The 24,583-nt window shown below is 36.7% G+C and overlaps 1 protein-coding gene across 7 annotated transcripts in view; it reads right to left on the bottom strand.

Annotated features, from left to right (window-relative positions):
- Positions 1-2,715: 2,715 nt before the first annotated feature.
- LOC135586200 (uncharacterized) overlaps positions 2,716-24,583 on the bottom strand; it is a 77,760-nt gene continuing 55,892 nt past the window's right edge. For 6 of the 7 annotated variants that reach the window (XM_065152513.1, XM_065152515.1, XM_065152514.1 and 3 more), the window contains 5 exons: positions 23,620-23,724; positions 20,014-21,450; positions 10,015-10,587; positions 9,712-9,922; positions 2,716-3,486 (listed from right to left, as the gene is read on the bottom strand). In XM_065152513.1, coding sequence (XP_065008585.1) covers positions 2,861-3,486; positions 9,712-9,922; positions 10,015-10,587; positions 20,014-21,450; positions 23,620-23,724 — 2,952 coding nt within the window. In that variant the 3' untranslated portion in view covers positions 2,716-2,860. Of the gene's footprint in view, positions 3,487-8,726; positions 8,843-9,711; positions 9,923-10,014; positions 10,588-20,013; positions 21,451-23,619; positions 23,725-24,583 lie in introns of all 7 variants that reach the window. The other variant, XR_010496788.1, reaches the window with a different exon arrangement.

Genomic DNA, 24,583 nt, shown 5'->3' on the forward strand with positions numbered 1-24,583 from the left:
AACTCATATGATAGCTATAATCATGATAAATATAAACCATGCTTTTTATATGAAAAATAAATATCATTTCATAATTTCCTTTCATGCTTATGTATTTAATAACCATATAAATATCTAAAACAATAATTAAATTTTATAAATAACATAAGTAGTTAAATTTTATTTTTCATTTAATTTTGATAAAAATATTCATCAAGTTTTATGACATAATATATTATTACCTAATTATAGTTATTGAAATAATATTGCCAAATCAAAATGGTAAAATTATAAACAAAGGATATCAGCCAAAAATAATAAGTTTTATGAAGGTATAATAGCAATTTTGTAATTATAGACATAAGTAAAAAATAATTAATTTTCAAATGGCAAAACTAGCAAGAATAAACTAAGGACACATATTGGAATTTTTTTTATTTCTAAAGGGTAAAACTTAAAAAATGATTTAAGGGCATATTAGAATTATTTAATTTTTAAAAGGTAAAAATATCCTTTTATTTAATAAAAAATAAAACTCTAAACACTTCTCTGGTAGCCGTTGTTGCATTACATTGTGCCCACACATGTAGGTCCTCACCGATAGTGCAATGGTTGTCCATCGCCTGCCCACCACCCATGGATGTCATGGTGAGTGGATGTTCTCATGGAATCGATTGATTTTCACATATGTTGCCTATGGCTATCATCCTCAATAGTGCTTCTCTTAATAACAAGCTATCAAAGGCAACCTGTTGAACAAATATGAGTAGCATGTTGTGGTTCCACCTATTACAATGTCCGCAAATAGGTGAGAAGCATGGAGGAATAGATATAGAGATCAAATAAGATGGACAAGATAGGAAAACAGATCGATAATATTGTCGAATCATTCAAGCAACATATAATCAAAACCAAATAATACCTTTTTGAAAGGTTTTAATAAATAGATCTAACATATTTTAATATAAGGTATTTGATTTCAAAACATCGCTTAAATACTAATTGTAAGCATAAAAGCTATAATCATATTTCTACTATGCGAAAAAACTTTAATGCTAAAATCGAAATCAAATAACGATATATCAAGATTAGGATTATATTACCTTTGATGCTATACAGAAAACATTTATCTAATATGCAAGTACACCATCGTCGGCTCCGAAAGACACACTAATACCAATCTGTAAGGAAAACTAAACTCGCATTCTTCTCTTTTCATATCCTTCACAGGACCACTATAAGTGATGGATAAGAATTACGAGGAGATGAGAAAATATTTGTAATTTCTCAATGTATATTGTAATATAATGTTATATTTTGAGTCTTTAGGAACTCATGTCTATCTATTTATAAGCGAGAGTAAATGATCTAGAATAAATAATTAAGAGTCTCTTCCATCAAAATTATCTTTTTAAATAATTCTATCATAATTAAACTTTCTTTCAATTGATCAATAATCATAATTAGAATTCAATTAGATCTATAATATATCTTAATTAAATAGGAACACATAACCTAACAATCACCTACCTGTTTGTTGATGCAAAAGCTACAGCTTGTCGTCATCATCACACACGCATTCGAAAACAATGACAAGAATGATGCCAACAACTCCATCTTCCAGAATATTACCAGAGGAACTAAAGGCGTATTGAAGGTGTAAATAGCGAGAAGGTGACAATCCTGAGTGGGATCGAGAAGTGCAGGCCCTACCCACTTTACAAGTTGGCGAGGGAGGAGCTGTAGAAGATATTCCTAATGGGAGAGAAGATATGATCCTCGAGCGAAGAGCTCGATAAGGTATTCGATGCGAAATGGGATGGTGCTCCCCTCCCCATCTCACATATACATACATTCTCATCGTTGGATGCATCAAATTAGCAATATTTTTCATATCATATAAGATAGACATATTGGATTTATGCAATTCAAGATCGAAACAAGACCACATTTGTTTTATGAATTTCATGATTATATTCAAAATAAACGAAAAACAGTATTATAATAAAAATAATTAACATAAGCAAATAATTTAAAGTATTTTTTATATATTTATTAAATTATATTGAAGCGATTCCTGTGGGAAAGTTCAGAATGAAGTTTCAGGATGAGGAAATTTATTCTGAAGGATGACCATAATCTAAACACTCATAATGAGAATTAATGACGCATTCTATGTCCCTCCAATCTTCAGGCCACAAATAATTGAGAAAACAACTGTTATTATAATCCACTCAAATTCATCCTAAATTTCTGGTTAGCAGCTTAAATTGAAAGCTCTCACTTGTCAAGGCACCGGATGGCATTAACCCCCTCAAAATGCTCATGAACACGTTTCACAATCAACTACCTCCGTGGTACAGCTTTACAGAAATCTGGGTCACATATAGCAATCATGCACAGCATTCTTACTGATCGAAGTTATAGGGAAGCCACGCAAGATACCACGTACCATATTTATCTGAGCTCACAAAAAGATTCTATGATGGAAGTTGATGACCCAAGTTAATGTTTAGATACCTGCAATTATTTGACTATTGCCATTCAGTTGCTAACTGCATCCTGGTTAAAATTTGGCCCGCTTATTCACAGATCAGAATGGGGCCATGACAACAAATTGGTTCAGCTATCTAATTCTAGGATGGAATAGAATAGATATACAAGTAGAGGGGTAAAATTTACCAGACCTGACCCCTCCTTGACTTGCCTAGTGTCTTTCCTTCTGGCTCTATACTGGATTGGAAGGACGAACTTTTCCAAGGTTATTAACTGTTATCGACAGATGGTATAAAAATATGAGGACAGATGACTGGGAACTTATAAAGATCAGTCATCATCTGATAGACAGACTACATCTGAGTTAAAAGGCAACCTGACAACATCAACGTGACTGAGACAATCCGCAAGTTGTTGAAGTACGATTAGTTGAGGACCAACTATCGAATTTTGGTGTAAAGTCAGCTAACTGGGATGAGTTAGGCTGGTTAGCTCGTCCGGAGTCCTCAGTATCCACATGAAACTCAACATCAGATGGGGAGGAACCCCGACAAACAGATAGAGTATTTGAAACAGATGACCTTCTGCTCGTAGGGACAGATGCAACTTGTTCCATGGTAGCTGAACCTACATTCACAAGATAGTGCTGCTGACTGGTTATCCCATTTGTACAAACTAGATTCTGAGAGGGCATGGATGTGTTAGTTCTGAATCGATGCAGATGTGGAGCAGGCGCACGGGTTTCACTTCCAATTTGAAGGTTTGCCAGGGATGGAAGCATCGGGCTGAAGTGAGGTCTAACTGAATTACTTGAGTAGACTGGAGTGATCAGGCGGGCTATCTGTCCAGAAGAAATGGATGAGGCTCGAAGCCTGACCGACACAAGTGAGGTTGGGGCTACAGCAGGCAGTACAGTAGACAGTGCAGTAGGGACAGAGGTTGACGGTGACACAGATCTCTGGAAACACTGAGTTTGGGATGACTGAAGTAACTGCTGCATTGTTCGCTGAGCTGGAACTCAAAGAGAGGGTAATAAAAGAATGATGTCAGTATCTGCTCATCAATAGGTTGAACCAAATAATCATAAAAAGAGACAACTGAGCAAGAAAAGAAAACAAAAAAGAAATCAAGAAAGATAAATTATGCCTAAAATACATTTTTCTCGAATGATTTCATATAAAGATACCAGAATGCTCGACGTAATAACCAAAAAAATGGACCTTCAATTTGCTTAAGGAACCAAGCTGCTAAGAAAGTCTCAGAAATCCAAGTGAAAAGTGGCGATAAACCACCAACCTGGCTCTTTGAAGCCATTTTTCAATCCCTGGTAAAATAACTCAGTAAACAAAGTCACAATCACATGTTCCTTCCTCAACTTCCAACTTTAATTCATGTGCTTATTTGTGAGGCCAAATTCAATTCACATGAAAAGGACTTATCTTGTTTGTGTATAATCAGATTTCATCATAATGGATTCACATGAAGTTCAAACTGTCGTTCAACAACAACAACAACAAAACCATAAAGCAAGGATTGCCATTTCGAGTGCCAGACCCATTTTAGTGATCTGGTTGGACTGGTACATATGATTAGTATTGGTGTACCATGTTGTCATGGAGCAATGTGGCCAAGGTGTTTGACACTTGTCCATGACGCTTTCTGATTCTTGTTTTCTATCGTTTTCCATGTTTTCGAGTGTTTTCTATTAGGTAGCATGTACGTGCTAGTACGTAAAGGAAGAAAAAGGAGAAAAAGGACAAGTGGAGGAAGAGGAAGAAGTTAAAAGAGGAAGCGGTGGAGGAAGATGGAAGAAGCAGCAAAGGAGAAGGAAGAAGGAAGAAGAGAAGAGGTGGGAGTGTACCTAGGGTGATAGAAACTAACAAAAGACAGCAGCGGTGACATCAAAGAGCAATGACGACAACAACAGCATCGATAGTCACAAGAAGACGGCAGTAACGAGAAGAAGAATCGTGCGATGCCGAATGGCAATAGCGACGATAGTAACATCACGAGAAGATGGCAACAACGAGAAGGCTCACATGATGTCGAATGGCAAGAGAGTTAGAGACGATAGAAACATTGCTTGGTGATGTCAGCGGCAATGAGAAGAAGGCTTGTGAAGCAGCAACAACGATAATATTGTTGCAAGAAGAGGGCTTGTGGTTGCTATTTTAGGTATATTTTCTTTTTTAATGCTGAGTTGGACAGGCCTATCACTATCTTAGTTTTTTTATTTGAGTTGGAACGGATCGTCTGAGATAGGAAACAAGAGTATTCCGCGCATCAATCTACAATCAGATTGGTACATATCGCCCGTTCGTACCATTTCAGATGGTATTACAATTCTTGTCATAAAGTCCCAACTATTTAGGGTCGAGTCAATTATATCGATCTTTGCTGCCAATAGGTTATGTAAAAGTCATAAGTTATTTAAAAAGCACTAGGCGCTAAGGTCCAAAAACGCTTGAGGCGCTAGGCGCTCGCCCAAGCGAAGCGAGACGCTAAAATATAAAAACATATAATATAATTAATAAATATAATTATTTAAATAAAAATATGATATTAAATTAAAAAAACTTACAAAATCACAATATCACATTAACAAAAAATCTTAAAATTCAAAACAATAACAATAATTTCAAATAAATAAAAAATAGCAGTATTAAAATCAAAATAATATATTATTAATCTAATAAATAAAAAAATATTGTTAACAGTATAATGTTTATATACTGTTAATAGTATACTATTGAGTTGATGTGAGAAGAGGTAGCAGCGAGCAACGATAGCGAGAGCAGGAGCGGGTGAGGCAAGCGGCAACAGTGGTAGCGGCAACGGTAGCAACAAGAAGCGGCAGTGGGAGCGACAAGCGACAGCAGTAGCAGCGAGCAGTGGTAGCGAGAGCGGGAGCGACGAGCGGCGACAGTTGCAACGACAACGGTAGTGGCGAGCAGCGACAGCGGAAGTCGGAGCGACGAGCGACAATAGTGGCAGCGGTAGCAGCAAGCAGCGACAGCGGCAGTGGCAACAATGGCAACGGGAGCAGCAGGAGCGACGATAGTGGCAGCGGTAGCGGTAGCAACGAGCAGCGGCGAACATGGTTAGGGTTGGGAAGTCGTGAGAGGAAGGTTGATATCAGTGCTTTAGTTGGTTCGATTGAACCAACTAAAGCATCGGAGATCGAACCAGACCTAAAACGCTGGTTCGGTCGCTTGGTTTAACCCGGGCGCTCGACGCCTGGGCTCGGGCAAGCGCCCAGGTGGCACCTCTTTAAAGTGCGCCGCCTAGAAATGAAGCGAGGCACTCGAGCCTCGCCTCGCCTCGCCTCGCCCGAGCGCCTATTGAAATCACTGAAAGTCAGATATATAGATAAAGGTATTTAAATATTTAATTATAGTTTCTATTAAAAATTTTTAGGTCTTCCTCTGTCCTCATCCTATTTGTAATCATTTTATCTCTTCTAATTGTCACATCTATAAGTCTCCTAAGCACATGTAAATCTTAAAAGATTCTTCCTAATTTTATCTTCTACTGAGACGATACCTAATTGTTCACAAATAAAAATATGTCATTTGCTATCTTTCCTAATAACTCCATGCATCCACTTCAATATACTTTTTGTATATGTTATTCTTAATTGCCTAAATCTCAGATCCATAAAGCATTGTTCTCTTATAAAATTATTAATTCAATCTCAAAGGTACTTAAACATCACAAAGGACTCCTATTGCCCCTCACCTTTTTAATTATCATATTTTTACTTTATAAATAATATTTTCATGAATCTCTTTATCTTATTGAACAATTGATATAAGATACCTAAATCTTTTACTTAATAGAACATTTTACCATCCAACTTGACGATATCCTCTTGTCTATTCCCATAGTATTACTAAAATTACATCTCATATATTAAGTTTCAATCTTGATCTAAGACCTTTAATTTCTAAGCATTATGTCCACAACTTAAATTTAAAATTAATTCCAATTAGACTCTCATCAAGTAAGACATAAATAATGTCAAATAAGGAGGTTTGTACTAGTAAGTTCATCTATTATCAGTGTGAAAATGTAGGGACTCATGTAGATCCTTGATGTAGTCTTATACTAACAAAAAACTCACTAGACAGACTTCTAAGACTAATGGTTACATTATCATAAATATCTTTTGTAACATCAATATATCAGTAGATACACCTTTCTTTTCTAAACCCCACTATAATAAATCACTAGAAACTTTATCATAGGCTTCCTTTAAAGCAATAAAAACCTATTGTAAGTCTTTCATTTTCTCTATATATTTTTTCATTAATTGTTTTAATAAATAAATCAAGGTTTGAATTGCCGGTCCGAGTCGGTGTGCCGACTGACCAGCAGCACAACACATGTTACTTCGTACCGGTGTACCGACACATGGTATGTTGATCCATACCGATGTTTAAGCAAGAAAAAGAGGTTAAAGAGGAAGGAGAAAGGAAGAAGGAAGAAAGAAAAGGAGAAGCGCAGCAGTACCTGGGCAACGGCAGCGTCGAAGGGAAGCAATAGCATCACAGCGACGAAGAGGTCGTGCCGCTATCGCAACACAATGGCAAAGCGACGAAGAGGTAGTGCTGCTATAGCATCACAGTGGCGAAGTGACGAAGAGGCAACGCCATTGCAGCATCACAATGGCGAATCAGCAAAGAGGTAGAGTCACTATAGCGGTAAAGCAACGAAGAGGCAACACCGCTACAACATCGTAGTGGCGAAGAGGTAGTGTCACAGCTTCATACACGAGAAGAGCCCTATTATGCTTTTTCTTTTAATGCTGAAATGGACTAGGGCCCACCACTTTTTGATTTTTTTTACTATTTTAATGCAGACCACTAAAAACAGGGTGGTCCATGTATTGGTCCATGCCTGGACCGATGCATACCACCCAAACCATACTAATTCGAGCGATACAGCAATCCCTGAAATAAATGGCTTCTATTGTTGATCTTAGCACAAAACTAAATTAGTTAAATTGGCACTAAAAAGTCTTTCCTCCATTCATCAGACATCTTTCTAAATCTCAAAATTTTATTAAATTAGTTAACTATGTTATTCCTTAGTCCCCTAAACTTCTTTAAACCTCAATAGGGATACTATCAAAACTTTTTCAATCTTTTTCCAAACTTCATTAGGGATAACCACTATTATCTGTTGTTAAAGTTAAATCATTTGTGGAATAATTAAATAATTCTAAAAGTAATTTTCCATTTTTCTTTAATTTGTTCTTATTAACATGTATTTTTTAATCTTCATCATTAATACATTTAATATTATCTAAATCCTTACACTTACTTTCCCTAGCTTTAGCAATTCAATATATATATATATATATATATATATATATATATATATATATTCAAATTTAGTATCTAATTTATTACAAAATTATCTTAAATTTTATATCTTGTCATGCTAATTGCTCTTTTTGCCTCTTTATTAGATTCATATATCTTTTAAATTTCTCTTTATTTTTATAATTTTTCCAATCTTCAAAGCATAATCTTTTAATAATAATTATTTTCTAAACTTCCACATACCATCAACTCTCTTAAGGTTGTACCTCTATCTTTAGTTTACAAAAAATCTCTTGTTAGGCTCCGAATCTTATTGCCATCATAGTTCAAATAATATTAATATCATCCTCATGTAGGTTCTAAGCCATCTCTCATTCCATCCTATTTTTAAAATCCTTTACATTATCATCTTTAAAATTTCATAATCTAGTCTAAATTTTTCTACTATCTTTTCTTTCCATTTTCTACAATAAATATCTAATAATTCATGAAGCTTTCACTATATGAAACTTTATAGTTCTTGCATATAACTTTATCTAACTCTCTAGTGATATCTGACCTTAGTTGTTAACACTCTTATAACTAATTAAATATTCATCTCTCTTGAAATGAGTATTTATAATTATAAGATTATACGAAGTGGTAAAATCCAAAATCATATCACCCTCTTCATTTCTCTTCCCGTAATGAAAGTCCCTCATGCAACCCTTTAAATTCAAAATATATTTTTCTTACGTGACCATTTAAAGCTCCTATAATTATAAATTTTGACGGTTAGAGATATTCCTTTAGATGCGAAACAATTGAGTAAGCATGATGTGAAACAATTGAAAACATTAAAGTAGATTCTTTTAGATCTTTTATAGGAACCACACAAACATAACAATCCCCACTTCTTCTATATAAGTTCAAAAATATACATACTTGAAAATATGCATCTATACACCAAGGTATCCCATCAGAATTCTGCATGGTGATTTCACCATAAGTAACCCTTTCGAGATCAACTTCATAAATCATGATCTGCAACTATGAAAAGCCTAGGAGGAAAAACATATATTGTCAAGATCTAAAACAGACTTTTACATGCATAAATGTATTATATAAAATTTTAAACCATATGAATTCATATATCTAAACATGTTTTCAGAAAGTAGATATATATAGTCTCAGTTTCCAGATTTCAAAAAGGACATCCAAAATTCCAAATCACTGATACCTTTTCGTTCTAGGCTTGTTTATATTTTGGATCTTGGTCAATTTACATAATCTAAATTTGGATATGTTTCAACCATTTTTTGTCAAAGATCCAACGGAAGGCCTGTGCTTAAACCATTCATATATATTTGCTACAGTATACATGCACAACAAAATACAATGAAAAATACACAATAATGGAGATATGAATATACTAAAAGAAGTCATGTCAAAGCATGCACACTTAACAAAAGACATGAAGCATGATTACCGCTTCATGTTATCTTGGCAGCATATATCCCGCCACTTACTCAACTAATGCCTAAACCTTGAGTAGCCGATAGTAACTCTACCTAAACTTCCCATCTGTTCCACTAACCCAGTCCAATTAAAATAATTACAAGAAGGTAAAGCACAACTGTGCCTAAAAGTAGAACGGCAACATTGATCAAATTTTCCACCTGCAACTCATAACCAATGAGCTAATCAAAGTGCAATAGTGCATTAGTCACCTTGACACTGAAATGATGAGGTACTTATAGTATTGCACTGATGCTAAATCAAGTTCTATGTTAAAGATCCAGAAAAGCCACATGTAACATGCATATATGTTTGCGGGACAAAAAAATGTTTAAAAATACTAAAAGAGAGATTTCCAAACAGTTCATCAACAGAAAACAAGTGCCAAGCTGATTTAGAAATCATTCCATACCTTGCGAAGACGAAGAAGCACTTCCCTTGTTATCAATAAATTTGGCCCTGAACTCTTCAGCTAAAACTTGATTCATGAAAACTTTGTTGTAAATGGTTTCAAGAATCTCTTTGTTCTGACGAAACTGCGACTCCTCATCCTGAAGTAACACATCGTATTTTCTCCTTACCTGATCTATCTCCTTGTCACACTCTAGTTTAAGTTTTGATTTCTGTACAAAAAATAACAAGATACAACTATCAATGATAATGAGCAAAAATGATGGCAAGAAGAGTATTTGAATATTGGTAAAAGAAAACAAACCTTATCATCATGCATCTTAGAAATTATATCCTCATGTATTCGTATTCTAGTCAGTTCATTTTTCAATGGCTCAGGATGAAGCCCTTGAGTTGGCATCAACTGTGCAAATGGAAAGAGGGGATAATGGACTGATTCTGGTTGAGTAAAAGTGCATGTTAAATCTTCACTGATACTTCCTTGCAATCTCCTTTCTGAATTTGGTAACACTGAATTCTCAATAAACTGGGGGACGAGAGGATTAGACTGTCCAACCAGCAAAGATGATAATACAACTGGCACCTGCATTGGCACATCATTTTGTTGGGAAGATTGCTGAATCTGATCAAAAGGCTCTTCTCCAATTTGAGATGAAACTACACTTCCTTGATTCTGTGCAACCAAGGATGCTCCAGTACAGACAGCCAATGGATCAAGGAGCGATTCCAAGACAGACATGTTATGATTGGTCGGATTGACTTGTAAGGTGCCAAAATCAGCTGAATTTAATGCAGGAATTTCTTGGGGAAAGCCACAATCTTGGACATCCAGACCAGCAGAGTCTTCAGGTCTTTCATGCCCATTGAAGCAAGGTTCCTACGGATGCACGATCAGAAGTAGAATGTGCTCAACGTGCTAGTACAAAAGTCAAAGATGCAAAAACCTAGCACATGTTTCCCTTTTTCCCAAGTGAAGCAATCAAAACTTGTACTATGGTGCAGAAGAACAAAGAGAATACAAGTTAAACTAAACCGAAAAGATAAATGTCATTCAAAAGAGGCAGACACTTGAATATTAAAATTTAACTCGTAAGAAACCCAAGCTACAAGTTAATGTGAACATAAAAACTATCCCTACACCTTAACAAAAATTAACAAACAACAAACACATGAAAAAATAATTCAGGCTCACACATACAATCCACAAGAAAATGAGGATGAAGCTGAATGTTGGATGAATTTCTGATTTAAGAATGGCCTGAACTGCTTGAAAATAACCTGGTAAAAGCCAATCACATAAAATCCATAACAGTCACATAAAACAGCAAATTATCCACAAGCTAGCTGTTTATGAAAACATTGGCTGACAAAAGCACAATTTTTTTAAAGTATGCCAAGACTGCACAGAAGGCACTCAAATTGTAGTTTGAAACAGAATTCTCTGTTTCAGCCAGACCAGTATGAAATGGGTTGTACCACATAAATTGGTACACAGACCGCCCGAAACGGACTGCCCCGTTTCGGGCAGTCTAGTCCAACCCAATAGACAAAAAAAACTTTAAAACTTCACGTGAGCCCTCTTCTTACAGGGAGCATGAAACCGATACTGCGGCCACTACCATTCTCAGCTGGTGCCACCTATCTCCAGTACGCTTCCTTCCTCTTCCTACACCGCTTTCTCTTCCTTTTTCTTCCTCCTCTTCCTCTTCTTCCTTCCTCTTCCTCCACAGCCTCCTCTTCTTTCTTTCTCTTCCTCAATTGTGCCGTCCTCTTCTCATTCTTATTTGTCTTTAGAACACTGGTATATACCGGTGTGCCATGTGTTAGTACACCGGTGTCAACTGGTACGTATCAGTCTAGCCAATATAAGGGTTTAATATGCAATACGACATTCCATGGTTTGTCTAACCACTATGACCTCATGAGACAGTGTTTCTACTAGGATTTCAATTGTCATCTTCAACATGTTAACAATTACAAAGGGGCCAACAAGAGACCCATCATCCTTAGAGGTACTTAAAGGTATGCCAATATCTAGAGAGACCAATAAGGCACAAGACCATCACAAGAACAACATGCAAAGACAGAAACTAAATGTCCTTATGAGTCCCTACAAAAAAGTCATCAACCTAAAGACAGTAAAGATGATTTGATTTATAACTATGCATAGGGTTCTTGGAAAGCTGAATTTGATACTCAAAATAACTGCAGATCATAATGATGATAAAGGAAATGGGTTCAGTGAGAATTATGAATACTTCAAAGCAAGGTTCGTAATACCGTACCGTACCGGTGTTTCGACCTGGGCTCGGTACCGTTACGGTATGGTATACCGAGCAGTACACCCAGGTGTACCGAGCGGTATACTCAGGTGTGCCGAGTACTGTAGCGCTGCTACAGTACTACAGTGCACTCAGACCGGTAACAAGCGGTCCGCATACCGGCAACCTGTCAGACCGGTACGTACCGCCCGTACCGGATGGTACAGTTCAGTACTGCAGATCATGCTTCAAAGTAGTTCAGTTCACTATACCCAAATTAAAAATGGAACTGGAAGTTGTATTTCATGAATGGTGGCAAGGTCCAAGCAATAACTTACATGAGCCATGATCTAAAAGCATGACAACATCCATTTAATAAATATAGTCAAAAGTTCAAAAGTTCTAACCCATTTAGGCTTAAAACTTCCATTTTATTTAGTATCATAAGTATAATTGTCTAGAAAATATTAATGTTTGAAACATTAAATCATTTACATTACTGATATATGCTAATAATAATTAACATTAAATCATTTACATTAAGTACTGGTATAAGTATTAATGGTAATGTATAGCCTTCTGAGATGAAACAGAATAATGGTCTGAATGCAAGATCTCGTCCATCTTGCTATCTTTTATAATTTGCAAAACATGAGATGTTCAATTGCAATTCTTACACGCAAAGATGTTTCACTTGTAGCTAAGAACCATAGACACGTACATGGGACACAGAACAGATGAGCTGACACACATATTCTAAGAAATAATTAAGGGCATGGCATGAGATGTCCACAGCGAGCAAAACTATATTTACAGATTCTATTCTTATTTTTGTTTAACAACATATTTCATAACTATCATACACGTAACAAACAATAAGCATAGACCAGTACTTGTAGCTGTGTATGTATCTCACATTACTATTATTTCTTAGTCTTTTGTGTTAAACCTTTACTTTCTATACTAGCATGTATCAACTATTAATATCTGTAGAGGAAGGTCTTAAAAGGTTACTTAAAACTTGCTATGGAAGTCATACAGTGCAGCTACCAAAGGCCACAAGTCAACCTCAAAGCCACACCCATTAAAGATGTGATGGTTTATATATTCAGTCAAACACAGGGAAAAGAAGTAACAATCCCAACTCATCACAGTGCTCTCTTCCCTGCAGAACCCAGTGTCCCTCTAGTTCTAGTTATGGCCAAGAAACTGTTCACTTTGGTACATGTAAAGGGAAATCAATGAATCAGCTTGCAAGATGCTCCATGAAGAAACCAGGGCGACATCAACAGCAGAGCCAGCCTAAAAAATGCCAGGGTCTCTCTACCACCTCCATCTTGTCCATCAACCAATTGCTTATTGGACTATGGAGAACAAAACAAAAAATTTTGAGGCAAAGTCCCCTTATTTTCCTTTCAGTACACTTGATGGGAGCCCACATGTTGGACATATTTTCTGCCATATCCAATACTTATCCATGTTTGACATATGTATAATATGGTCACATTTAAGAAATTCTCATGTATGTGCTTCCTAGAATTCTAGTGATCATTAAAAACTTGTGTTTATACAAAATCAATAATAAAGTCATATAGTTCCAACTATTTGAGGTCGGTTCAGTGATTTAAAAATGCGCTCGGGCGCTTGCCTAGGCGCTCGGGCGAGGCGAGGCGAGGCCCGAGCGCCTCGCTAATCTCCCAGGCATCGCCTGGGCGCTCGCCCAAGCGCTGGGCGCTTCGAGCGAGCGCCTGGGTTAACGAAGGTGACCGAACTAGGATTTTAGGTCTGGTTCGGTCTATGATGGTTAGTTGGTTCAATCAAACCAACTAAAACTGATATAAGTGACAACCGAACCCTAACCCTCGCCGCTGCCGATCCCGATCTCGCTGCTCGCCACTGTCGCCACTCGCGCCTCCCGCTGCTCGGCGCTCCTGCTCTCGCTGCCGTTGCTCGCCGCTGTCGATGCTCGCAAACGCTGTCGCTGTTGCCGCTCACGCCTCCCGCTACTCGCCGCTCTCGCTCTCGCTCCCGCTCCCGCTCCTACTCGCCGTTGTCGCTGCTCGCAAACGCTGCCGCTGTCGCCGCTCGCGCCACCCGTCGCTCCCACTCCCGCTGCTGTCGCCGTTGCCGCTTCCTCTTTTCTCAGTCAGCAGGCTCAGCACCCCTTTACACTTCCTTTTAACAGTAAACGTATACTGTATACTGTTAATATTATTAAGTTTATTTGAAATGATTAATTTTCAATACTGTTAATAGATTAATAATATATTATTTTGATTTTAATACTGTTAATTTTTATTTATTTGAAATTTTTTATTAATTTAACATTGTGATTTTGTATCTTAGATTTTCTTAATTTAATAGCATATTTTTATTTAAAATTTAAAATATTTATATTTATTAATTATATTATATATTTTTATATTTTAGCGCATCGCTTCGCTCGGGCAAGCGCCTAGTGCCTCGGGCGCCTTTTGGCGCCTAGCGCTTTTTAAATCACTGGGTCGGTTACATTAATCCTTTGGCATCATTGACATATGAAAAAGGTCATATCTTTAGTTAAGTTAAAAATACTTAAATATTTATTTATATTTCTATCAAAATATTTTTTATCTTCCTCTATCTCTCATACCACTAATAGTAATCATTTTATCTCTTCTAGCCATCGCATCTATAGCAGTGATTGAAAAAGGCGCTCGGGCGCTCGCCTAAGCCCTCGGGCGAGGTAAGGCGAGGCCCGAGCGCCTCGCTAATCTCCCAGGCGGCACGCTTCAAACAGGCGCTGCCTGGGCGCTCGCCCGAGCCCAGGCGCTGGGCGCTTCGAGCGAGCGCCTGGGTAAACCAAGGCGACGGAACCAGGATTTTAGGTCTGGTTCGGTTGGTTAGTTGGTTCAATCGAACCAACTAAACCGATATAACCCTTAGCCAACCCTAACCCTTACCCAACTATTAGGACTCTAGCTTGGAGAGTCCTAATTGAGAGGGACATTCATGTAAAACTGTTAGGACTCTAGCTAGGAGAGTCATAATTGAGAGGGACATTCTGTTAGGACTCTAGCTAGGAGAGTCCTAATTGAGAGGGGCATTCATGTAGGAGGTGTTTTCTTAGAGAAGAATTAGGAGTTGTAAGGGAATAGGAGTCTTGACTAGGAGTCCTACTAGGAATTGGTTAGAAGTAAGAGTCTTAAGTAGGAGTCCTATTAGGAGTTAGGGTTTAGAAGCCCTATAAATAGCCATGTATTCCTTCTCTTTTCATAGGCAATAGATGAATCTTTTCTGCAGCCTTTGAGCAGCAACTCCAAGGGAGGAACCCCTATAGAGTTCCAAGGAGGCCGATCCCCTAAAGAGATCAACCCCAAGTTTAGACTCTGCAAGGGTTCTAACACCAACCCTAACTCGCTGCCACTGCCACTCCCGATCCCGATCCCGATCTCGCTGCTCGCAAACGATGCCGTTGTCGCCGCTGTCGCTGCTCGCAAACGCTGCCTCTGTCGCCGCTCGCGCCTCCCACTGCTCGTCGCTCCTATCGCCGCTCGCCGTTGTCGCTGCTCGCAAACGCTGCCTCTGTCGTCGCTCGCGCCTCCAGCTGCTCGCCGCTCCTGCTCCCGCTGTCGCTGCTCGCAAACGCTGCCTCTGTCGCCGCTCGCGCGTCTCGTTGCTCACCGCTCCTGCTCCCGCTGTCGCTGATCGCAAATGCTGTCGCCGCTCGCGCCTCCCGCTGCTCGTCGCTCCTGCTCCCGCTGTCGCTGCTCGCAAACGCTGCCTCTGTCACCGCTCGCGCCTCTCGTTGCTCACCGCTCCTGCTCCCGCTGTCGCTGCTCGCAAACGCTGTCGCCGCTCGCGCCTCCCGCTACTCGTCGCTCCCGCTCCCTTTCCCGTTGCCGCTGCCGTTGCTCGCCGCTACCGCCGTTGCTTCCTCGTTTCTAAGTCAGCAGGCTCAGTATACAGTATACTGTTAATATTAAGTTTATTTGAAATGATTAATTTTTAATACTATTAATAGATTTTCTTAATTTAATAGCATATTTTTATTTAAAATTTTAAATAATTATATTTATTAATTATATTATATATTTTTATATTTTAGCGTCTCGCTTCGCTCGGGCGAGCGCTTAGCGCCTTGGGCGTTTTTGGACCTTGGCGCCTTTTGGCACCTAGCGCTTTTTAAATCACTGATCTATAGATCTCCTAAACATATATTCATACAATTCTAAATGATTCTTTCTCATTTTATCTTCTATTAAAGCTATAGAGATACCTAATTATTCATAAATAAAAATATTTTTTTTTTATCTTGCCTAGAAACTCCATCCATCCGCCTTAACATTCTCATCTCAACAACACAAACTTTTTGTATATATTGTCTCTATCCAAGACTCAAATCTATAAAGTATTGCATATCTAACAACTTATAATACTTCCTTTTTAATCGCAAAAAAAAATCTAATGTTCACATGACTCCTAATGCCTCTCGTCATTTTACACATCCTGCTTTTACTTTATGAGTAATATCTTCATCGATATCTCCATGTTATTGAATAATTAACCAAAGTACCAAAAGCTTTTACGGAACTTCTTGCCTATCCAAGTTAACTATACCTCTTGTTTATTCCCAATATTACTAAAATTGTATTACATATATTTAGTTTTATTCGACTTAATCTAAAATATTTAATTTCTAATGATTGCCTCCATAACTCTAATCCTATACTAATAGGAACTCACTAAACACACTCTCTATAATTTTAAGACTAGTGGCTACATTATCATACATATTCTTAATAACATTAATATAATTAATAGATACACCCTTCTTTTCTAAAATTTGCCATAATAAATCTCTAGGAACTCTATCGTAGACTCTCTAAATTAATAAAACCATATACAAATCTTTTTTTTCTCTCAATACTTTTTCATTAAATATCTCAATAAATAAATAGCTTCTATTGTTGATCTTCCATGCACAAAACCAAATTGATTTTAAAGATATTTATTTCAAATTTTATCCTACTTTCAACAACTCCTTCCCTAAGTTTCATAGTGTGACTCATGATTTTAATTCCTCTATAATCATCAAAGTTTTGCATGTCACCCCAATTCTTATAAATTGACACATAAAGCTCTCCGTCCATTCATCATGCATCTTTCTAAATCTCATAATTTTGTTAAATAAACTAGTTAATCAAATTATGATAACTTGATCTCCTAAACCTTTTCAGACTAGGTCTCACACTCTTATCTATTTTCATTTTCTAAGACATCTTTTACTTCACTAGATCTAATTTTAAGACCAAATATATAATTACTAAATATACCACAATTATCTATCGTTAAGCTAAGTAATTTCTCAAATGTTCATTTAATACTTAATAAAAAAATCTTTATCTTTCCTTAATTTCATTAATAAAATCTTTAATGCATCTAATATTACCTAAATCCTTATACTTTCATTCCCAACCTTTAGCAATTCGATATATATCTTTTCTTATCTTTAGTACATAATTTGTTATAAAGATTATAATAAAATTCATCTCTTGCCACACAGACAACTCTTTTAGCTTCTTTTTAAATTCTATATATCTTCTGAGTTTCTCTTTATTTTTACAATTTTATCAATCCCTTTAAAGCATGATTTTTTTATTAATAATTGTTCTTTGAACTTCCTACACCATCATCAACTCTTTCTTAAAGCTACACTTCTACATTTAGTTTCATAAAAAATCTCCTCTATTAAATTCTTAATCTTATTGGACATTATAGTCCAAATAATATTAACATTATCCCCATCTTAATTCCAAACAGCCTTCCTATCCATCCTATTCTTAAAAATCCTTACATTTATTATATTTGATATTCTACTATCTAGTCCTAAGTTTTTAATATCTTCTTCTCATTTCAATTTCTACAATAAATATCTAATATCATTAACCTATGTTGATTCATGAAGCTTTCCCCAAGTATAACTTTAAAATTTTTACATATAACTCTATCTAACTTTCTAGTGAGAAAAAAGATATATATATACATATATTCTAATCATGGAAGCCATAGGGCGCTCGGGCGCTCGCTTAGGCACCCAAGCGAGGTGAGGACCAAGCACTTAAGAAGAGGTCCAGGCACATGCCTTCAATTGGGCACAACCTAGGCACACGCTTGGGCCCAAGCCTTAGGCGGGCTAGGCGCCTACCTGATTCAATTGATGCATGTGTTTGGTTCTTAATTTTGGTTCAATCGAACCACTTGACTCGCATGGTTCAATTAATGCATGGGTCGAGTCTAAACATATTAGTTTCTTGATTCTGGTTCGATCGAACTAGAGTCAACATATCTTAACCCCCACCCACCCCACACGCATGAGCCCTTGCCCCCTTTGGAAACCTAATCACAACAGCGACATCTTCCTCTTCAGCGAACTACGACGATGACTTCATCTTCCTCTCCAACGAATGGTGGCGACAGCTCCTTCCTTTCCGATGAATGACAATTGTGCCATTGTCTTCCTCTCTAGCAAGCAGTGACAATGTCGTCTTCCTTCGACAAGCCCTTCCCCTCTCTCTCTCCTATCCCTCCTTTGTTGACGGCCCCTCTAGTAGCCTCCAACGAGTGACTTCTGGGCATAAGGCGAACCTCTGTGGTGTCTTCTTCTCGTGGTAACTCTATTTGTTTCTATTTCCCCTCCGACAACCCCTCTCTTCCTCCTTCCTACTATCCTCACCTTCTCCCTAACAACTCCCCTCTCCCTCCCCTACGCTGCTCATCGCTATCTTCACCTTGTCCTCCTCCATCGCCCCTTGCCAACCACGACAGCCACCCTCACCATCCTCCCGCTCCTTCGATCCTAACAAACCCCCTCTCCATCCTCCTACTCTAACCCCAATAGCACCTCTCCCTCCTCGATAGCTACACCCCTCTTCGCCTTCTCTCTACATCTTCCCCTCCACTCCCAAGCAACAATCAACAACCTACCCCCCTTCTCTCTACTTCTTCCTCTCCTCTTTGTTTCTTTCTCTCACTTGTAAACATGTTAATCATTATTAATAATGGTCTATAGTCTATAAATTTGATGATCATTGACTTTCTTAAGGGAAATTGTTGAATTTCTAATGGTAATATTTTCTTGTTTTATCATTTTATTATTAGATTTAAACAATATATACTTTGATATTTTAAATGAATGTAATTTAATATATTGGTAGTGATATTTGAAATATAAAGTGATTTAGAACTCGCGTAATTTCTCATTTTTATTTTAGTTACCATATTTCTCATTAATCATATATTTTTTAAAAATTTAATATTTGTGACCACCTCGCTTCGCTCGAGCAAACACCTAGCACTTCAAGCGTTTTGGTACCTTGGTGTCTTTTACGACACTGGTTCTAATAATTCTATAAGTATTCAAATGTTCATCACTCTTTTTGAAGCGAGTAATAAAAAACTTGGTGTTCATATTGCCAATAAATGCAAGGATTGCGACCCTGCTGTGTTGATCAACACATATGTTTGCCATCTTTAGAACAAGAACAAGCATGTGCATGTGCAAGTGCATAACAAACTGGTAGTGCAGGCATCCCTGCCCTCCTGTTTACAACAAGGCTCCAGAATGTTCAACTAATGTGGCTATGCCAGATTATAACCAAGGAAACATGGGTTTTCTTCATTTCAAACAAAATGTCACCCCTAACCTCCTGTTTAATGGATATCTGAAAATTAACAAATCGATTTTGCTGTATTTTGTACTGTCAAAATTTGTTCTCTATTGATTTATCTATCATCCATCTATGTGACACAATTAATAGCAGCTTACCTCTTTTATAGAACCGGTAAAATTTACTGACAATTTACTCAAACACCTCAAACCCTTTATAGATGTTTCAAGGTCATGTAAACAGACAAGTTAATTCACAAGGTATCCCTTTTGCAGTAAATCTAATTCAATTAGTGAGTGCAAGTTGATTAGTCTTGTTATCCAGAAAATGTAAAATTAAATATAATTAAGAGACCTGTTTTTTTGACATGCTCATAAGTTTAACAAAACTCACCTGACTTGATGAAACACCACTTTCACAACCAGTACTTGTTACTTCATGTATGAAGGAAGGAGAGTCTACCAGATTTTGTGGAAAAAATGTTGCTGAGCATGCAACCTCACCATTATCTGTACTTCTGCCTTGTCGAATGCTTTCCAATGGACAAGTTATCGAGCATGACATATCAGAATTTTCTGCATCCCTTTGCTTCTCAGTTTCAACAGTTGCTGCAGTTCCAGAGTTGATAGGCATATCATCAACCTTACCTGTAGGAATCTCAGAAGCAAGAGTTTCAGTTTCCATGGGCATGACAACCATCTCCGGAGGTGGAATAGTTGATGGAACTTCCAAATGCATCCCTCTTGGTCCATAAACTTCAGTTTCATTCAAACCACTGGATTGACAAGTGGATGTATCAATTTGACTTGGCAGGCATCCAGCTCCTCTAGGAGACAAAACTGCAGATCCTCCAGAGCTTTTGGAACTCAACCCACTAGTTACCAAGTGACCCACAGTGATTGACCCAACAGTATGCTTATTTTGAAATGGCACAGATGTCCTGGAGTCATATATTCTGTTCCCTAGACCATCATGAACATCATCTTGATCTCCTCTGAATTCCTCCAACCTGAATCCAGACTCTGACAAAGGAATGCTATCAAAAGTCTCTGTTAGTTTACCAGCCTTAGCTTCTTCGAACCAGTGATTCTTTATCTGTAGCTCCTTATCCCTTGCAACGGACTGCATGCCTTTAAGTTTAAAAAATTGGCAATCCATGTGTTTCCCAAATCCACCCTTTTTTTTTGCAAACTCTACTTTGAACATTCTAATCTTGTCATTTTTGTCAGCTGAATCCATAACCAAATCAAGAATATGTCCCAAATGTTCATGATGTGCTCTTTTCAAATTCAACTCCAACTTTTCCTTGCACACACGGAATTCTGAAATTTCTTCTTGTTGCTTGAGGAGGAGATCTTCTTCCCTTCTCAAACAAATATTGTGAATCAAATCAGTTTGTTTTTTTAGCAGTTTGGCCTTCAGAGAACCAAGGTTCTCATGCAGATCTGCAGAAGTTTCAAGAACAGGGACTTGCTCCTGTTCCTGCAACATTGGTTGCTCAAGAACACTGTGGCTTTGAGGACTCTGTTGAAGTCCACATTTCTCAAATTCATGAAGACTAAATCCTGTAGAATTTGAAGTCATCTCCAAGGCAAGTTCTCCAGTAAGATATTTTCCTGACACTGATGACCCAGGCTCTAATAAACTGGGCTCATGTTTGCTAATAATAACATTGTCTCGATCTAAAAATTTCTTCTTTAGTATCCTTAATTTAGAATAAACATTAGAAGCCTGCTCTTCATTGCATGCGAACTTCAAATACTTCTTTGCAAGTGCAAGTGATTCCTCGTGATCAATCTTATGCTTTAAGAAAGAAGCAGCTCGCCAACACTTAAAGATCCCAAAAACATCAAACGGAATTAGAAAATATGGTAGTAGATAACATGCACCAGTTGCTAATCCTTAAAGAGAGAATTAGAAAGCAGTACATGAGCTTGGAACAGATTTATAGTTTTAAATACAAAATCTACCAGTACATTAAATTTTTAATATAATAGTCCTTGCATATGCAATCACAACACAGACAAATTACAGGTCTCGGAAACAGCAGCAGCAGCAGCAGCAACAAATCATAATGTCCGAGTTACATGGAGTTGGCTGCAAGGATCTTTTCTCACCAATAGCTATATGGAAAAGACTATAGTTAAATAAAGAGCTCTTAAATCTCTTTTAAATATTTTAAATGCTCTAACAACCCATCATGCTAATCACTGAAGCAATTGGAACCTTACAACTGCCTTGTAAAATTTTATCCAAATTTTATTATATGAACAATGTCTTCATCAATCCCTCCTTCCTGATGAATGATAAACCTAAAATATCTAAAACTTTAACATTTATTAAAATTTTCCATCCTTCTTAACAACCTAACTTTTTTTCAGTATTGCTAAAATTAATTGATAGAAGAATCAGGTTAAATATTGACATAAGTTACTTAAATCTCTTTTTAATATTTTAAATGCTCCAACAACCCATCATGCTAATCACTGAAGCAATTGTAACCTTACAACTGCCTTGTAAAATTTTACTTTTTAATCAAAGGATAAAACAACCTATCCACTTAATTTATCCAACTTTTATTATATGAACAATGTCTTCATCAATCCCTCCTTCCTGATGAATGACAAACCTAAAATATCTAAAACCTTAACATTTATTAACTTTGTCCATCCATCTTAACAACCTAACATTTTTTCAGTATTGCTAAAATTAATTGATAGAAGAATCAGGTTAAATATTGACATAAGTTACTGTTTTCCAGTGATCAACTTGGTCTTATTGTTGAATAAATATCAGGTTCACCTAGTAAAACATAATAGAACAAGAGACCATCAAGACATCTTAGAATGTCAACAACATAAACACTAGTTATAAGAAAATTGGAAAGCAAGTCTTTGACCTATCAAAGATTACAGATAAAATTTATATAGTCTCACAGGCATATCATATATGCATCTCTATATTACAAATAAACAGAAATCACCCAGTCAAAACAGTTGGTCAAATTATGTAATACAACCATGCCACTATCAATCGCAAATTGGGGGGAGTTTGTTATTATTTATGCAGCTTCTTTTCTGCTAAAACAAGAAACTAGTAACAAAACCATCTGCCAAGAATGTCACTTTTTTCAAAATTATTTTTCATATTTTTGAAACTATTCGAAGCAAAAGAAGCTGCAAGGCCATCTCTCTCTCTATGGCCTCCTGATTGTTGATCCTGAATAGTTATTTACAGGATTGTTACTGCTAATCTTTTGGGTTCACTTTTAGAATCATAAATCATGGCAACCATAGGTAGTATCTTCATTTTAGTGGTTTAACATATGTAACTTGACATTTTAAAGTGATATTGAGTATATGAAATGATATGTAATTAATATATTGTCTAATTGCTATTTTAATTATTATCTTTATTCTTAATTGTCTTTTTTATAACTTTTATGTTGATGAGAATCTCGCTTCATTTGGTCGAGCGCTTGCACTTTGGGCGTTTTGGAACCTTGTCACCTTGGTCCTTGACAATGTAAGTTTCTTGTTCCTTTTCTGAAAAAAAAATCATAAATCCAAAACACAAGACTAGAACTAGAATATTCAATAGAACTATAGAAGTATTATGTCTCTCTTCCATGATTTATGCTTTTGTGTCTAGATGTTTTGCAGTTTTATAGAATTTTACATAATAAAGATGAAGCACCCAAAAGAAGAAACAAAAAAGGTTTCCCACTTTTCATCTATATCTTGTACCTAATTTAGTTTCACAAGAAAAAGATCCATTGAAAACAAATGTAACAGAAAATGGAAATTTGGTCCTTTATTTTTGAAAATTTGCTTTTTTAAAAAATCATGTGCATTTCTGTCTAAACAGATTGAAACCATAAAATCCTCCTAGGGTATATATGAAAATACATGTCAAAGGTTGAAAACTGAAGTCCAAGAACTTGTTGAGATACTAGAACTTTTGAACTATAAAGAAAATAATACTGAAGGCCAGTCTAACCAGTGATATCTTGAAGGCCTGCAATATCATTTTTGGTTCTGGACTAACATGATAATTATTCATTATATACTCCAGAAACACTTGAGCCATATCCTTGACATTCTCCTGTAAGTAAAATCATGAGCATCCAATAAACTAGTGATATGTGTGTATGATCAATATTAACAAATGTAGTATCTTATTACTAAAAAATAAATAGCAAGATTGTAAAGATTACAAGAAAGCCCATAAGAAGATAAATTACACCTTTAAACATTACAGTAGGTCTAGTCATCTAACAACAAAAAGAATAATAGACAAGGTCATCCTAACTCATTGCCTGCCTTCTACATAAGAAAGTATACATGCACTACCAGATTTATTAAGGTTGCACTTTAAAATAGCACTGTGATGTAAATTAACAAGTGTCAGTATATGCATTCCATTCATATCCTTTCTAACTTCATTGTGTTACCTTTGAATTGTGCTTCAAATATCTTGTATTGTAAACTTAGCGTATGCCAAACATGCTCATCAGTGAATTGTAATTAAACAAATATAGCAACTCGATACAAGATCACCTGTTTATCGTACTCTACCAGTAGTACTCACAGAGACATTAACATATACCTGATGAACAAGTGCTAAAATTCTAAAGAAATACCTTTTGTTACTTATACTTGCATAACAATGGTGGTCCCAAATTCGGATGGAAAAGATGGCATGCTGTATTATATAAGTTATAGCTAGCATAAAAATGTCATAAATAATGAGCATGGATCTTAACTGCTTTCATCATAGGGTTAGATGGTCATTGATGGTCATTCAGAATTGATGTGAGGCATCCTCACATCCAAGTGCACTGAAGTGAGAAAAGGTGAGCCAGGAGGGCTATCCGAAAGAGACCCATCATCTATTTGGTGTGACAGATAAGGGGTCGCATGTTGCTTTGGTCTGATATAGGTAACGAAGTTAGCCAAGATCA

Source organism: Musa acuminata, chromosome BXJ3-5, assembly GCF_036884655.1.
Source record: "Musa acuminata AAA Group cultivar baxijiao chromosome BXJ3-5, Cavendish_Baxijiao_AAA, whole genome shotgun sequence".
In the NCBI taxonomy this organism is placed as follows: Eukaryota; Viridiplantae; Streptophyta; class Magnoliopsida; order Zingiberales; family Musaceae; genus Musa; species Musa acuminata.